Below are 17,147 nucleotides of genomic sequence, written 5' to 3'. Positions count from 1 at the left end.
TAGTGGTCAAGGGCAACATGTTTGTATTCATTCCCAAAGTGTAAGAATCGTGAACACACAGGAAGCCTGCCGCTGTTCTCCAGAAGCTCTGTGGGCTCCTTAGATGTGCAGACAATTACAGCATTAGACCAAGGTGTATTTACGCCTAATGAGAGGCAGACTCTAATAAAAGTTCAAGGTAGCTTTGTGACAAGTCAGCCAGCCTCTCTGCCCCAGGGCCCTCACTGAAAAGCGAGGACACCACAGGGTTAAAGTGACGGTCCATGTGACTACATTTCACAAAGACATCTACGGTGATGGTATCAAAATTCTTCTGAAGTCTAGTGTAAAGATAAATCTCTGGGGCTGGCGAGAGGGCTCCACCAGGCAATAGCGTTTGTCCAACGAGTCTGACAACCCGAGTTTGATCCCTGGAACCTGCTTAAAGTGGGAAGGAGAGAACCGAATACACCAAGTTGTCCTCTGACCTCCACTGTTTGGGGATGAGAGTGCACACACTCCATAATAATTTTATTTATTTATTTTTAAGAAAAAAAAAGATAAATCTCTCATCAACTCGATTTAACCATCAAAACCAGCTCTGGAGAGTTTTATTAGCTCGGTCAACTCAGGAAGGTTTATTAAACCCTCACTGCGTGTCATGGAATTCAGTTGCTCTGAATCCAGGTCTCCGAATGGAGGGAAAGGATTCCCAGCGTCATCAAAACCCTCCTGCACGCCAGACGGGCAGAGTTTTAGCAAAGTTTTCCTGCAGCAGCCTCCGGGACGCTGGGGGTCAGGTGGGAAGGCCGGAGGACCTGGGCGCGGCGGCGCCAGTGGCCGTGAAGCCGGAACCCCGGCCTCCGCCCATTGGTTGGCGTTTGGACCCTTGCCGGGCACTCTGCAGCCCGCGTGGCCCTGCCCTCCCGGAACTGGCGGGGCGTCGCGGCGGCGCGAGCCATGGAGGTCCTTCCCGCGGGCGGGACGCGGGACCCGCTGCGAGCCGAGGAGGAGGAGGAGGAGGAGGGGGCGGCCGCCGCAGGGCACCCGGCGGGCGAGGGCGACGGGGAGCCGCAGCCCCCCGGCCGCACGAGCCGCACGGCGTCCCTGGTGAGCGGGCTGCTCACCGAGCTCTACAGCTGCACCGAGGAGGAGGAGGTGGCCGCCGGCGGGGACCGTGCGTCCCGGGGCCGCCCCCCGCGCAGCGACAGCCTGGATAGCTCCACCGAGACCTCGGGTTCCGACGTCTTCCTGGGCGGCCGCGCCGTGGGCGACTCCCGGGTGCTGCAGGAGCTGCGCGAGCGGCCGAGCCTGCGGCTGCAGATGCAGTACCTGCGGCGGAAAGGTGAGCTCCGGACCTGCGGTGCCAGCCGCCCGCCTGCGCCACCCGCCCTCCTGCCTTCCTGCGTTACCGGTCCGCTTTGCGCCCCCAGCCCACCCACCCTCCCGCGCCGCCTGTCCACGTGGGCCATTTGTGCCATCTGCCCACCTGCACCGGTTACCCACCAGCCTGCCTGCCGGGCTGCGCCACCTGGACGTCGCCGCCCTGTCGCACACCCGGAGAGTGTGGACTCTCCCTTCCTCTGACTCCTGGGACCTACGGTCACACTTTGACTAGCTCTGTTTCCTAATGCTCAGTCCCACCCCCTCTGCAGGTGTGGCTCAGAGAGCATGGTCTCCCCACCTCCCCCACGCCCCCCAGGTGTCCAAGGCTAGGGGCCATCTAGACTCTAACTTCACCCCAACAGCTGTTAGGACTAGCTTGGAGTTTCTTCCTTGTGTACCAGAAGTTATCTAGAGGACTTCTAGGGCTTTCCACTCCCACCCCTACCCCCAGCCCCCACCCCGCCCCCTTCCCTAGCCAGGCCACTTGGATAGGGTTTAACTAGGGAGGCAGAATAATTGGATAATGCAGCTTCGCAGCCGAGCGTGAGTTCCCAGCAGCTTTGGTTTAATCTGGGTCTCTGAGAAAGGATGTGAGTTGGGAGCCTGAGCGCTTAGCCTTCACGGTGCGTTTAACTGCAGCAACCTTCCACCGGCCTGGAGAGTCGAGCTGGGAAATGGCCTTGGTTTCCCCGGAGGAGAGGCTAATTTGATATTTCTTTTGCTACCAGACTCTGAGGCTCACATTCTGGTCGAGACGATTATTATTATTTCCCAAGGATGATCGCTTCCATTTCAGGCATCAGGATTAGTTACAGTTGCCTTTTTTTTTTTTTTTTTTTTTTTGCATAGATCTAGGGAAACCTCAACTTACAAAATGTAGTAAGGGGTGGGGAACAGAAGGCAAGCCAACCATCACATTTCTTGCAAGTATTGTCCTTGTGCTAAATGACTATGGGAGGGATAAAGGGAATTATACAGTGCTCCTGGACTTGCTGTATCCAGTCTAGCTGGTTCTAGGGGAAAAAAAAAAACCCCGAAAAACAATAAATCTGTCTGCTTTTGTCCACCTATGTAAACAGTTCCCAGCTTCCTTTCCCGACTTCCTAATGACGTCCCCTACTCCCCACAGCTGACTGTAGTACTTTGGCTGGAGTTGGGCCTTTTTTTTTTTTTTTTTTTGTATATATATAATTATCCAACTGTGCTAAGGATGTGTGTTTATGCCCAAACTCTCTATAAAGGGCAATAGTTCAAACACCGGCAGAATCAGTTCGGGAAATTAGGAATTGACTTCCTCGTTTGAGAGGACTGGCTTTTTCACGGTTCACCACCAGGAAGCTTTGGGAACTGCTAATTTCCTTTCCGCAGGGCAGAGGGAAACCGGCAAGCCAAAGTTTACCGCGGAGGTCGGCAGTTTGCAAGTGGGCGTCCCATGTGTGACGTGATGCTCTACCAATCACTCCCAGGACCTGGAGGAGTCCATTTCTCCAGTTTCATCTGCTTGCTCACCCAGTTGCTCGTGAATCCTTTCTTTCCCTGCAGTTAACTGTTTTGGGTGAACAAGGTGCCACATGGAAGGGACGCTAAACATCACTAGAGCACTGTGATTAGACAGCCAGGTGATTGATGCCATTGTTTGCAGAAATAGTGCTCATTGGGTTGATTGTTTTTGTCTCAAAGTTTGCCATTCTTTGTTTGTTTGTTTGTTTGTTTTTTGAGACAGGGTTTCTCTGTGTAGTTTTGATGCCTGTCCTGGATCTCACTCTGTAGACCAGGCTGGTCTCAAACTCACAGAGATCCACCTGGCTCTACTTCCCAAGTGCTGGGTTTAAAAGAGGCAGCCCAGCCAAAGCTAGCCGTTCTAAGTGCTGTGTTCACTTGAGTTCCACATAATGCGGTTAACCCAGGCATTAGTTTCCTCCTCTCACTGTTAAACACTTGGTTGTTGGATCAACATAACACCCATCCAGACAGTGTTTGTGTGTCTGTCTGTGGTTTCAGGGGCAGTACCAAAATGGCTTTGAAAGGAAACTGGACTGTGTGTGTGTGGTGAAGGGTTTGAACTTTGGAGTCAGATTCCCTAGTTGACAGGCTGCCACCATTACTAGCTAGCTTAACGGCCTTTGGGCAAGCTATTTAGCTAAGTTAATGTGTGTTAAGTGCTCAGGGAACGTTAGAGATAATTTTCATTATTATAAACCCATTTATCATATAAGGATAAAATTCCTTAGAGAGGAAATTGGCCAGTTTTCCAGCTGACCAGTTTCCTCCATTACTTAGTGAGAAACAGGTTGTTGACACACATTTCTACGCGGGGATCCGAACATGTTTCCATAAGTAGTACATAATACAGAGAAATACAAGTTGTAACATCAAAAATTAAGTGGGGTTTTCATATTATCTCATACTATTGTGAGCATTAGTTTTTGGAGGTGCTGGCGGTTGTTAGCACCCCGTTGAACCTAGTGTGTTGGGAGAGTCAGTGATTGTAACTGCTGAGTGTCTCTCCAGCCCAAGGATGCAGAATCATTCAATCCTTTTAGAGGAAATACATTTTCTGCCATGTATGAATCATTACTGAGGGTCTAAAATGAAATTTACCGAATGGGCCATTGGAAGGCCACCCATTTAAAACAAACCCAGCACCACCACATTCCTCTACATTACAAAACGAGCTGACGTTATTTGCTTTGAACGGACCATTGACAAAGCTGTTTTTAGCTGTTTTCTATTTTTGTGGTCTCGGGATCGGAAACAACCAGGACCTTGCACATGTTAGGCAAAGCCTCTACCCCTGAGCCTTCTTTTACTTTTTTAAAATTTATTTTTGTGTACATGTGTGTACAGACGTGTGTCCATGTGTCCATGTAGAGGTCAGAGGTCAGTGTGCCACCATGCCTGCATTTGTGGGTGCTGGGGTTGGTGAGTTTGCAGGGTAAGTATTTAACGGTCTCCACGGCACTTCCGTTCTTGAGACCGGATCTTACTTAGGTGTACTGGCTGGCTTTGAACTTGGGATCCTCCTGCCTCAGCCTCTTGAGTAGGTGGTGTTTTAGGCCTGCACCGCCAGGCTCAATAGCTGTTAGTTTTTCAAACATGGAAAGGTAAGTGGGCACCTGGAGCTAGTTACAGTAAAAGTAGGAGTCTTTGCTTACGTGTTACATGCAGCATCAAGGGTAACATTTATTATCTTAGAGAATTCGTCTTAGAAGTAGAATGGGAGATGAATGGTTGTGCCTCATTGGACTGGAATGTCTGAGCTGAATACGTCCATGTCATCCCGGATGAAAGACTAGATTTAGTGGGTTTAAATGCATTTTCTAGATATGTACCTTTTTTTTTTTTTTTGGTAAAAAGATTTATTTATTTACTATATATACAGAAGAGGGCACCAGATCTCACTACAGATGGCTGTGAGCCACCATGTGGTTGCTGGGAATTGAACTCAGGACCTCTGGAAGAGCAGTCGGTGCTCTTAACCTCTAAGCCATCTCTCCAGCTCTGATATGTACCTTCTGACTGATAGCACACGGGGGCTTAGTGTGGAGCCCTCTCAAGGGGTTTATTCTTTCTTTCTTGACAGACTCCAGTGAGCTGAAGATCATCCTTCAAGAGCTGAAGTACAGGATCGGCATCCAGTCGGCGAAGTTACTCCGGCAGCTGAAGCAGAAAGACCGGCTTCTGCATAAGGTTCAGAAGAACTGCGACATTGTCACAGCCTGCCTGCAGGCTGTGTCCCAGAAGAGAAGTAAGTCCCAGGGTGTGGGGTGTCAAGTCTGTGCTCTGCCACTTTTGCTGGTTAGTGAATCGGCAGCAGACACTGCATGCAGTATTTTTAAAAAGTTCAGGAACCAACCAAATAATACAGCTCCCTGTTGTTGTTGTTTTTTAAATTTAAAACGAATGCTTTATGCCTAATGTTAAATCCTGGTTTTATTATTCACCATTTGAGGTCACCCTTCACTCTGACTGTTTATGCAAGCCCAAGTGACTTAGCAAGCATCGAATGGATGGGGCTCGAAAGTCACGTCCTTGTTCCCCATAATCTCTGTGCTCTAATGAGGATATTCAGCGACTGGCCTGACCCATGAGAGCCGCTCACCGCCTGCTCTGAAATCCTAGAAGGGCAAAGCATTTGCACAAATGAAACCTGCGTCTTGTGTTACCCACTTTTAACTAAGAGCTGCCTAGCTTATTAGCTGAAATAGAAAATTGTTCGGGGACCGGCCCACCGTCATTGTTAGGGGTTGAGACTTTTGAGTGAATCTTGTAATTCTCCGGACAGTGGCATTCTGTTTGGTTCTAATAACATGTCCCTGTTTTTGTTTTGCTTTCTTTGTTTACACGCAGCGTGGCAGAGAGGGGTGCAGGTATGACAAACACAGGCACAAGTGTTCTGATAAAATGCCTGGGGCAGTTTCTTGGGTGCATGTCAGAGTTGCTTTTTTCTTTTTACTTTTCTTTGGTCATATTTTATATGTAAACAGATCAAAGGTTTTTTTTTGTTTGTTTTGTTTAAATTCCAAAATTAAGATGTATCTGTTTTCTTGAAACCCATTCCAGGGCTTAGTTTTTCAATAATAGCATTAGCAGCCTTACAATCCCATCTGATGGTGTGTTTTCTGCCTCTCTTCAATATATTGCTATTTGTTATCCTCAACATATTCATGGTTTTGATGGAGAGGTTTCATTTAATTCATAGAGAGCAGAATGCTGTTTGGTGATCACAATGGTGTCGTAATGGTCTATACCAAGAGGAATGCGGTTGAGTAGACAGACTTTCCTCTAGTCCTGCAGTTATCTGAAGAGCTAGAGAAGGGTAATAGGAGGGTGTGTGTGCATGGATCTGCATGCATGTGTGTCCACATAGAATTGGCATGCATTATACTTAATAACTTTTCATAGATTCTGACTGATTCCAATGTGTTAAGTAAAAATGATTTCCCCATCTAATATGAAAGACTGGTTTTGATTTTTTTCTTTCAGTTTTGTTTCCATCTACTTAATTCTTAGCTTTTCTACAAGAAGTGAAAAGCACAAGCTGGTAAAAGCATGGAGCTCTGATGTGTCAGGAGGACATGAGGGCTGAGGTTGGTGGGGCGGATGAGAGGAGGCGGAGCTTGGTGGACTATTTGTGTTTCCTGGAGACTGACTAATGGAGGAGTTTAGATGTATTTGATTGATAGAAGGATTGACATTTGTGTCTTTTAGACAAATGTGCCCACTACGACCCAACTCAACTCGTGAGTCTGTGGCTGCATCTTCCCTACGTAGTTTAAATTCTAGCCAGATTTTTTTTTTCTTTTTTATTCGAGAGACTCTGGGGCTGTCTGGAGCCTTTCCCAACTAGCTCGGTTCCTTCCTGGGTAGTACAAATGCCTTAGAGCTACAGACTTCACACTCATTGCCTACTTCCGGCACCTCACACTCCTCTGCAAAGTCAGCTCGCAGCAAAAACACTTGGAGCTCTTCAGAACTGAGATTCCACTCTGCCAATGCAGAGTAACTGCTCTCACTTTAGTAGTAGCTGGCAGTGGCGTATTCAAACGCAACGTGTTGACTTGTTTTATTAAATGCGAACGTTGGGACTGGAGAGATGGCTTGGTGGGTAAGAGAGCTGGTGAATTGGGACCTCCCTGGAACCCAGATGAAAACAACTGCTTCTACTTCATAGTTTCTTATAAAAGTCGATGGCAGTGACTCCTGTTGCTGTGAAGAGACACCATGACCAAAGCATCTTATAAAAGAAAGCATTTAATTGGGGGCTTGCTTACAGTTTCAGGGGATCGGCCTGTGACCATCATGGTGGGGCCCATTGGCTGCAGGCAGGCATGGCGATGAAGCAGTGGTTGAGAGCTTACTTCTGGTCCACAGGCAGGAGAGAGACAGACACACAGAGACAGACAGAGAGACAGAGAGAGACACACAGAGACACACGCACAGAGAGGCAGAGAGATACAGAGACAGAGAGAGATACACACGCACAGAGAGAGACACGCACACAGAGACACATGCACAGAGAGATGCACACAGGGCCTGGCATGGGCCTTTTGAAACCTCACAGCGCACCCCCAGAGACACACCTCCTCCAACAAGGCCACACCTCCTAATCCTTCTTAAGCAGTTCACCAACTGGGGACCAAACATTCAAATATAGGAGACCATGAGGACCATTCTCATTCACACCGCCTCAGGCGAGTGTCTCTTCATTTTAAAACAGGGAGGTGGGAATAAGAAAAGCATGGTCTGCCGGTTTGTGGTAGTACGTCTGTATTCTCAGCTCTCAGGAGGCTGAAGCAGGAGGATCAAGATTGTGAGATCAGCCTAGGCTGCACTGCTGGGCTCTAGCCCAAAACCAAAACAAACACAAACAGACAAACAAAACAACAACCAAACAAGCAGGAAAGAGGGCCAGGATTAATATTTGTCTTCTAGAAAAATGTGTTTTCCTTCTATATCACCTAAGAATATCTATTTTTTTTAAAGATTTATTTATTTATTACGTACACAGTGTTCTGTCTGCATGTATGCCTGCAGGCCAGAAGAGGGCGCCAGATCTCATTACAGATGGTTGTGAGCCACCATGTGGTTGCTGGGAATTGAACTCAGGACCTCTGGAAGAACAGCCAGTGCTCTTAACCGTGGAGCCATCTCTCCAGCCCCAAGACTATCTTTTTTTAATGACCATTTTAATACTAATTAAAAATATCAGCACAGCTGTGATCATTTATTGAGCACTTGCCTTATACCCAACTATTGCCTTTCTCTCTTCTGGCAACTCCTTTGGGCACATCATGTTAGAACACTGAGATTCAGCAAGTTTAACCATTTGCCAAAAGTCGCCGCGTTCCTGAGCGATTGAGAAGGAACTGGAAGGCAGCAGCCTCAAGAGTCCACGTTTTCCACTGACGATCACCAGCGTTCTGATTGCCCCCCCTGAGTTTTGTAATGCGCAGAAGATGAAATAATTCCTGGTTTGTGGCCCACGCTGCTTTAGTACAGTCTGCACAGGAAGGAAATGCTTATCTCAGCTAAATGATTGGATCAGCTTGGCGTGTGGGAAAACCCACTTAATGGATGTAATACAATGAGAGGAATGTTGGGTCAAGAGGATCAGGAGTTTGAGGCCAGACTGTGTTACAGGTAGTGAGACACGTCTCCAAAAAACAAACGAACAAACAAAAAAACCAACACAAAACCTCCTCCAAACTCCAAACAAGCAAACAAAACAAGCAGAAACAGTGGTGCAGGATCAGTGTTTTTCTGGTAGAAGAAGATATTTCCCTGGTATTTATCTAAGGACGGGCTGTTGAGATAGTTACCCGTTTTGTTTAATCCCCTCTTCCTGAAAGCAGAAGCCATTTCTTAGCGTCACATGACTTTATAATCTTTGTAAACGCTAGGTTGGTTGAGCTGGTGAGAGTTTATTCCAAGTTGAGTAATAAAACATGGCTGTAGGGTTGGGGATTTAGCTCAGTGGTAGAGTGCTTGCCTAGCAAGCACAAGGTCCTGGGTTCGGTCCTCAGCTCCACAAAAAACAAAACAAAACAAACAAAAAACAACAACAAAAAACATGGCTGTAACTTTAAAGGTGTGATCAGAGAAAACATGAGCAAAATATGAATGTGTGTGGCCATATCAAAGCCTTACCAATACACACAGGCTTCTCAGACAGCCTTGTCTTAGGGACAAGTCTACTCTAGCATCCCGAGTCTTACTGTTTCTTAGAAATGTCTCCAAGATGCCTTGTCCAATAGGTGAGTGACCTTTGTGTGTGTGTGTGTGTGTGTGTGTGTATGTAGGTGTGTGCAGATGTGAATGTGTGCAAATGTGTGTGCATATGTGCAGGTGTGCATGTGTGCATATGTTGTGCACACATATATGTACCTGTATATGAAGGTCATAGGCCAATCTTTGGGAGTTGGTTCTCTCCCTCTACTGTATGGGACCAGGGGATGGAACTCAGGTGAACGGGCTAGGAGGCAAGAGCCTTTATCCTTGGAGCTCTCTCATTGGCTCTAGATACTATCTAGTCTATTATTTTGTTTCGTCACAGCATTGTAATAGTGAACAGTTTTCTTTCCGTCATGGCTTGCAGAAGTACAACTTAAATGCCTAAGCAGATTGGCAGACATAATTAAAAGTCCAAGGATATGCAACAGATACAGCTAACTCAGCCCAGGTACCTGGACAGAATCTTTGCAAATGATGGTCACTGTTTGCCAATTTGTCCCCCAGCCAGCAGCCCTGTGTGAATGAACAGATCTATTCTTCCAGAGCTCGGGACAGTCCGCAGTTCACTTTTCTTGGTCCCTTGGGTCCCCTGCTCACTAGGAATGGAGAAATAGACTCTTTGTATGTGAGAATGTGAGAAATGTTGTAGAAGGAGAATGAAGAGTCAGGTGCATCCTCTGCAGCGACCATGGTACAGACAGTCTGTTAATTTTGTTGGCATAGTGGCTGTGTGTGTTTGATTCTGTTGATTACTGACATAATTCAGCACCTTTGAGTGATATTATTGGCTGTCCTGACACCAGGTGCCCATTATTAATTAATCAATTGTCTTTTCGATCTTACCAATGTCATCAAGTGAGTAACAGTGTAAGCCAAGGTGGCTTTGAACACAAACTCATTATGTAGCTGAAAGTGACCTGGAACTTCTTTTAACTTACTAGCTTTTTTTTTGAATAATGTAATAATCCGCACAATATATTTTGACCATACTCACCCCTAGAACCTTCTCCTGACCCCTTCCACCCATCCTGAACCCTTCTTTACACAACTAACCATTCTTTTAACCTCGTGGTGAAAAATGAATGTTTTGTGTGACGCACTGAATTGAATTAGGGTGGCTTGTGTGAGCGTGGGCGCGGGGTTGTTTACTGCAGCACATGGGCAGCTTGGCCACAGCACTGAAGAAAATGCTTCCTCCTCCCCCACCATCATAAATGCTAATAGCTCCTTAGTGCGGGGCGGGGCTGTGTGCGGGGCGGGGCCGTGTGCGGGGCGGGGCCGTGTGCGGGGCGGGGCCACGTGAGGGGCGGGGCCGTGTGTGGGGCTTTCTGAAGATGAACCACAAGGCCTCTGGGGCCAGGTCTGCTGTTGGGATAAGTCACATGGCATCCCTTTGTGGGAGTCAGAAGGCAGTTAGAATTCATCCTGCAGCGTGTGTCAGGCTATGGTGTAGAGCAGTTACCGATGATCAGCTGGGTTGGGCAGAGCCTGCTCATTCTTTTCCATTGCTAGCCCTTGATAGCCTTGCCTAGTTAGCGCTGGGCAGTAGGCGAGTGCACATGTCTGTCTGGGGGTGGGGACCGAGGGGCCAGAGGTTCAGTAGCTCCTTGCGGGATGAAGTAGTTCAGATATGAATTAGGGCCAGGCATTCTGTCCTTAAGTGTCCTGCAGCAGGTGTGTGGAAGTCAGGACACTGTTCAGGAGTCTCTTCTCCCGGTCCACCTTCATGTTGGCTTTGGGGGAATCAAGCTCCGGTCATCAGGCTTGTGTGGCAAGTTTCCACTCATCTTAGTAGCCCAGGGCAATCCATTTCCTTACTGTTCTAAATCTATCATGACAGAGTCTGAAACAGTGGCTGGAAAACAGTGTGGAGACCACTTGTCCTACACCGTTGCTGTGATAAACACGCTGGCCAAAAGCAGCTTGGGGAGGAGAGGGTTTTTTCATGTTACAGCTTATAGACCACCCACGGAGGAATTTAGGACAGGAAGTCAAGGCAGGAGCTGATGCACAGGCCAAGGAGGAGTGAGTGTTGCTCACTGGCTTGCTCCCCCATGTCTTCCTCAGCCTGTCGTTGTTGTTGTTTGTTCCAGACGAGGTCTCACGCAGCTCTGGCTGTCCTGGAACTCACTATGTAGACCAGAGGGTCCCGGAACTCACAGAGATCCCCCTGACTCTGCCTCCCAAGTTCTGGGATTAAAGGCCTGCGTCCCCATGCCCAATTCAGCCTGCTTTCTTATTTAACTCACCTGCCCAGGGGTGGGCAACCACTCACAGGGAACTGTATTGTAGATGAGTTTCTAAACAGTCTTATTAAAAAAGAAACACAGAGCCAAATATAGAGTTAAAAGCCCAAGAGATCAGAGAAATAATGAAGAGCCAAGATAACCTTTAGCTTACCACTTGCTGCTGTCTTTCTCCTGAGAGAGACTTTCTTCCTGTCTGACTTGTCTTTTTATTGCCTTTCTGTTCTGCCTTCTCATTGGCTATAAGCCCAGCCACATGACTTTCTCGTCACTGCCTGTCTATACAGACCTCCAGGTCTCTATGGTTGGTCCTGGGATTAAAAGTTGGCATCACCATGCTTGGCTGTGTCCTTGACCACACAGAGACTCTGCCTGACATGTGATCGGATTAAGGGCATGGGCTACCACTGCCTGACTCCTGTTTATGGATATGTGACCTTGCTATGTGACCTCTGATCTCCAGGCAAACTTTATCAACATACAAATAAAATCACATTTCAGCACAATTAAATATCACCACATTCTATCTTCCCACACTGATCATTAATCAAGACAGTGTCCTTACAGACTCACCTACCAGCCATCTGATAGAGACATTTTCCTAGTTGAGGTTTCTCCTCCTGGATTACTCTAGCCTGTGTCAAATGGACAAAAACTCAAACCAACAAAACCAACCAGGACACCAGGGATACAGTGGGGAAGACACTTTCAAAGAGGCTGTAATACCTGGAGTCTTTTCTCGGGGGCCTGGGAATTCTTGACTGTCTATCTGTGTGAACTGTGGGCTCACTGGCAGGGTTATCTGACTGAGCATCTCTGGAGGTGATCTGCTAGGACTCCAACATCAGCACCTTCGAGCCCTTCCCTTGGGGCTGGAGAGGTTCCCCAGGGCAGAGTCTTCTGACCACCCACTTGCACGTTGAAGGTTTGGCAGTTGGATATTGCGCATCTGGCCTTCTGGATGCATTTGCTCATTGAGTGCTTTGCTTTAGGTGAGGTACTCTGTCTTAGTTAGGGTTTTTATATTGCTATGAAGAGACACCATGACCACGGCAACTCGTATAAAGAGGGTATTTAATCAAGGGGCTCACTCTCAGTTCAGAGGTTCAGTCCATTATCATCATGGAGGGACATGGCGGCATACAGGCAGATGTGGTGCTGGAGCAGCTGAGGATCCCACATCTTGCAGGAAGTCAACTGAGACATTGAGTGATATCCTTAGCATAGGAAACCTCAAAGCCCACCACCACAGTGACACACTTCCTCCAACTAGGCCGCACCCACTCCAAGCAAGCCACACCTCCTAATAGTGCCACTCCCCATGAAATTATGGGGGCCAGTGACATTCAGACTGCTACAGGCAGGGAACAGGAGACAAGATAGGAGATGGAGGATGAGGGAGAGGGGAAGGGAACAAGGGGGAGGGAGCAGGGGTGTTTGTCTCAGAGGATAAAGAACCGCCTCTGGATAGAGAGGAGACAGATGTGGCCCTTAGGAAAATGGCGGTTTATAAAGGTAAAAGGGGAAACTCCGTGTTAGGATAAGGTGTTTTAATTTTAATTGGGCATGTTAACTAGGTGAGCCAAAGGGGGCTTTTGATTGCTGGACTTCAATACTTTGATAGCTTGATCCTTGTAGCCAGCCTCAGGAGGAGGAAGTGGACAAATAAGGAATGGACCTTTAGATAAATGTAATCTAACAGTTTTTATTTAGCAAGGCAGAGGGAACAGGGGAGAAGGGCAATGCCAGAGCCATGTTTGGAATGCTCAGGCTGGCTAGAGTCCATTCAGGGATTTTACCTCATCAGCAAGCAAGCAATTAGTTCTGCAGTGAACAGCAGCTGCATGCCTTCATTCACCTGGTTTCTGACACTCTGTATGTGGACAAAGGTACCCCCACTTCAGAATAACTCCTGGGTTGTTTCACTTATGCTTATGATGGAATGTCTAGACCCGGCTTTCCTAGAATCCACTGCTTAAGTTACTTAGAGCAGCTCACAGAACTCAGGGCAACAACCCACCTCATCAAGGCTGCTGATGCCTGGTCGATGAGATGTCCTTCATCAAGTCAAGCGATGCATGACTTAAGACAAGAGATTCAGTGCCCCCATGCTCTCTCTGGGCTAGCCATATTCCAGGACGCACATGCCCATCTATCTTGAAGCTTTCTGGACTGTATTTATTCATTTATTTATTTATTTATTTATCTATCTATTTATTTAATTTTCTGGAGATTTCATTGCATGCAAATAATTAAGCATGGGAAACTGTGTAGAAACCTGATTAGGGGAAGAGGTGTGGTTTAGTGCTAATATTCTGGGTAAGTGGGGGACCCAGTCTGTGTAGCACACCTTCCTCTGGGGTGTCCTTAGTGGTCCGAGATTGAAAGGCAGGGCAAGATTAGTGAATCATTTTAGTTCTGGCCCCAAGGAGACAGAGGAGCAGGTTAAAGGGTGGGGGAGCAGGAACTAAGGATGAGATTAAGACTCACATGGCTTAAAGTGCTTCAACATAACACCAAACTTTCTCACCTCTTGATGGCCCTGAAGCTGTCGCAGAAACCCTGGATACATTAACCACATTGTTCTAGTCACTTAGTAAATCATAAGGGCTGTGGAAGTTATCTGTGGAGAAAATAGAAAATGGGTATCTCAGAGTATCAGAGTCCTTGTCTTCAGCCTGTGTGGTGAGCCTGTCCAGTAACGGGACTCGGTGTGGGAGCTGGCACTGCCCAGCCTGAAGTGAGAGGGCCGGAAGCGGGGGACCAGATCTTCAGGGGGTTGATATCACCTCTCCACCCCCATTCTCTTCTCTGCGCTTCCTGGCTGCCAGTTCAGAGTCATGTGGACCAGGGTGTGACTTAGGTGGCCTTTTAGTCTCCCTCTGTCAGTTTGAGATTTGACCTTCCAGGACGGTGGTGCCCACTTCTATTTGCCAGGGTGCTTTTACGGCTTCAAATCCTGCTACCGTTCTCTGCTCCTTTCCCATATTCCTTGTAAGTTATGGTTTTAAAAAATTCCCTTTACTATATTTTTAGTGTGATTTTTCTTTCCCTGGAAAGTCGAATTAGATGCATTCTTTCCCCATCTGCCATTGTAACCCAGATGTACTGTGCACGTGTGTGTGTATGTGTGTGTGTGTGTGTGTGTGTGTGTGTGCGTGCATGTGCGCGCATGTTTAAGTTTGTCTGGTTGATGTATAAAAGGAAACTAACATTCAGGCTAAAGGAGATTTTCCTTACATTTGGAATTTGAATGTGGATTTTACATTTTACTTCCAACTTTTGATTAGCCTGTGGTCTTCCCTGACTAGATGAGAGAAATTTTTTTTTCAATGAAGCAAAACTAGAGTTTACTGCAAGAGATTTTAATATAGTTTTTTTTTTTTTTTTTTTTTTTTTTTTTTTTTTAAAGCATGAAGATTAGGAGAAAAAGGTGCTTGGGAAAAACTATGACACATGTTCTTGTTTTTTGATTTGTCTGAGACAGGGTCTTGTTATGTAGCTCTGGCTGTCCTGGATTTTGCCTCATAAACCAGGCTGCAGGGACTCATAGATACCTGCTTGCCTCTGTCTCCTGAATGCTGGGATTAAAGGTGTGCACCGCCATGTCTGACTCTCTCTCTCTCTCTCTCTCTCTCTCTCTCTATATATATATATATATATATATATAAATAAAATAGTATATATAAAAAATATTATATATAATTATATATTTAGCACATTTAAATATATACATATTTAAACTTGTATATTTTAATAGCAATTTCCTTTCACCCGGAAAAAAAAAAGACAACATTTGAGCATGTCATAGTTAAGAATTATGTTTCCACTTTTCAAAATTTATTCCAAGGTAACTGAAAACTCACATAAATGTTTGAACATGCAATAAGACCTTGTGAACTTCTAATTTTTGGGAGATCCCTGTGGCTTTGAGACAATTGATTTATCTTCTTATGACCTCATTTAAAAAGGACCAGGGTTTTAGGGAAAATGTTTTTAGGACTTGGTTGTGATCATTGAGAGGTTAAGGAGAATTCACTGTGATTTTTCTTCACCCACAAGCTCTGGTTGGACATAGTGGGGCATGAAGGTCAGAAGGTTGCTGCTCTCAGCCTGTTGGGGTCACAATGGAGACTCCTCGGTTGATGCGGCCATTATCAAGCACTTCCAGCAGGGGGAGCACTCTTCAGCTGTGATAAGAAAGTCATTGAAGTTTATATTATTTGTGCCGTCTGATCCCAGGGGCAGGGTAAGACAGACTATAAAACTAAAGCTGATATGATCTGGAACAGAGTATATGATAGATTGAGGGAGTCCTTCTTAAAATCACCTCTGTGCTGGGCAGTGGTGGCGCATGCCTTTAATCCCAGCACTTGGGAGGCAGAGCCAAGTGGATCTCTTGTGAGTTCAAGGCCAGCCTGGTCTGCAGAGCGAGATCCAGGACAGGCATCAAAAAACTGCACAGAGAAACCCTGTCTCAAAAAAACAAAACAAAACAAAACAAAATCTTCTGTATACATTGTTATTATTTTTGCATTTGGTTATGATAGACTACCTCTACAAGTGGGATATTTCAATTCTTTTTGTGTTAAAAGGGACATTGCCATTAAATGTCTTTTCTAGACCATATGTATCAAAATGTCACTCATTCGCTCAACAGATATTCACGTGCATTTGTGATTTGCCAGACATGATTACAGACACTGGGAATAGGGCAGTGAGCAACATGTCCAAGATTAATAACCCCACAATTCCAAGTGCCTTTTACCCTGAGTATAAAATTAGCATGAATTTGAATACTCTTCCCAAAGGGATAGGTGGTTGTTTTATACAACAATGTGCAGCATTTTTCTTGTGGTGGGTATTGAGTCTACAGCAGAATATAAATGTAACGTACACTGAATGCTTACTTGGAGGGATTTTAATATAGATCTTCAAATTCCATTCTTTGCAAAGGAGATTATTGCAGTGCTCCAAATTTTTGATGTTTATTGAAGTCATTTGGGGATTAAAAAAAAAAAAAAGATACCAATGCTTGGCTCCCACTTCCCAACATTCAGATTGAATTGACATGAGTTGCTGCATTGATTTTTTTTTTTTTTTAACGTTCCCCAAGCTTTTCTTATGGACAGAAAAGTTTGGAAACCAGCAAACTATCCCCCACATTGACAGGCCCCTAAAGGGAAGGACGAGGGCTTATTCTCTTTTAACCCTCCTCCCCCCACATTTGGAGATAGTGTCTCACTATAAATCCCAGGGTGGCTGTAGACTCTCAGGGAATCTAGGCATGCACCAACACTCACAGCTGAGTCCTGGTTTTGTGACCATGTGCTGTGTGCTAGACCTGGCAGTGATTAGTAACAATCCGCTGCTTGTTTAACTGTGGTTTCTGGCATTATCATACTTACATTCCACATGTGGGTCAGTTGTCCTGGTGTCCCCTGGCAAAACCCCAACCTGTATTTTCCTCATGTCTCTAGCGTTTTGTGTGTGCACCTCCTGCGGACAGTGACTGGAGAAACAGGCCACCTGACCCCTCCTTAAATGTGTGCCGGCTGAGGTAACTGACAGTCTTGGTCTTGCCATTGATCCTATTTTATTTCTCTAGCTCATACCCCTGCTCCATGTTTACATCCCGTTCTGTTTCCTTACTTTGTGTTTTAATAGATAAAATATAAGCAATCAAAAGAGTTCTATAAGACAGGTGTAGTGGGGGTACACTCGTAAACCCAGGCCGAAGCAGGGAGACAGTACATTCAAGACTGGCCTGAGTTATATAGCGGGACCCTATCTGAGAAGAAA

At 46.2% G+C, this 17,147-nt stretch overlaps 1 protein-coding gene across 1 annotated transcript in view; it reads left to right on the top strand.

Moving 5' to 3' along the window:
* Positions 1 to 939: 939 nt before the first annotated feature.
* LOC118570903 (TBC1 domain family member 30-like) overlaps positions 940 to 17,147 on the top strand; it is a 30,426-nt gene continuing 14,218 nt past the window's right edge. Inside the window, exons 1-2 of the mRNA XM_036169638.1 lie at positions 940 to 1,324; positions 4,949 to 5,113. Coding sequence (XP_036025531.1) covers positions 940 to 1,324; positions 4,949 to 5,113 — 550 coding nt within the window. The remainder of the gene's footprint in view (positions 1,325 to 4,948; positions 5,114 to 17,147) is intronic.

The sequence above is a fragment of the Onychomys torridus genome, chromosome 20 (assembly GCF_903995425.1).
Source record: "Onychomys torridus chromosome 20, mOncTor1.1, whole genome shotgun sequence".
Lineage (NCBI taxonomy): Eukaryota > Metazoa > Chordata > Mammalia > Rodentia > Cricetidae > Onychomys > Onychomys torridus.
The sequence above is the reverse complement of the archived record's forward strand: the minus strand, read 5'-3'. Positions and strand labels throughout refer to the sequence as shown.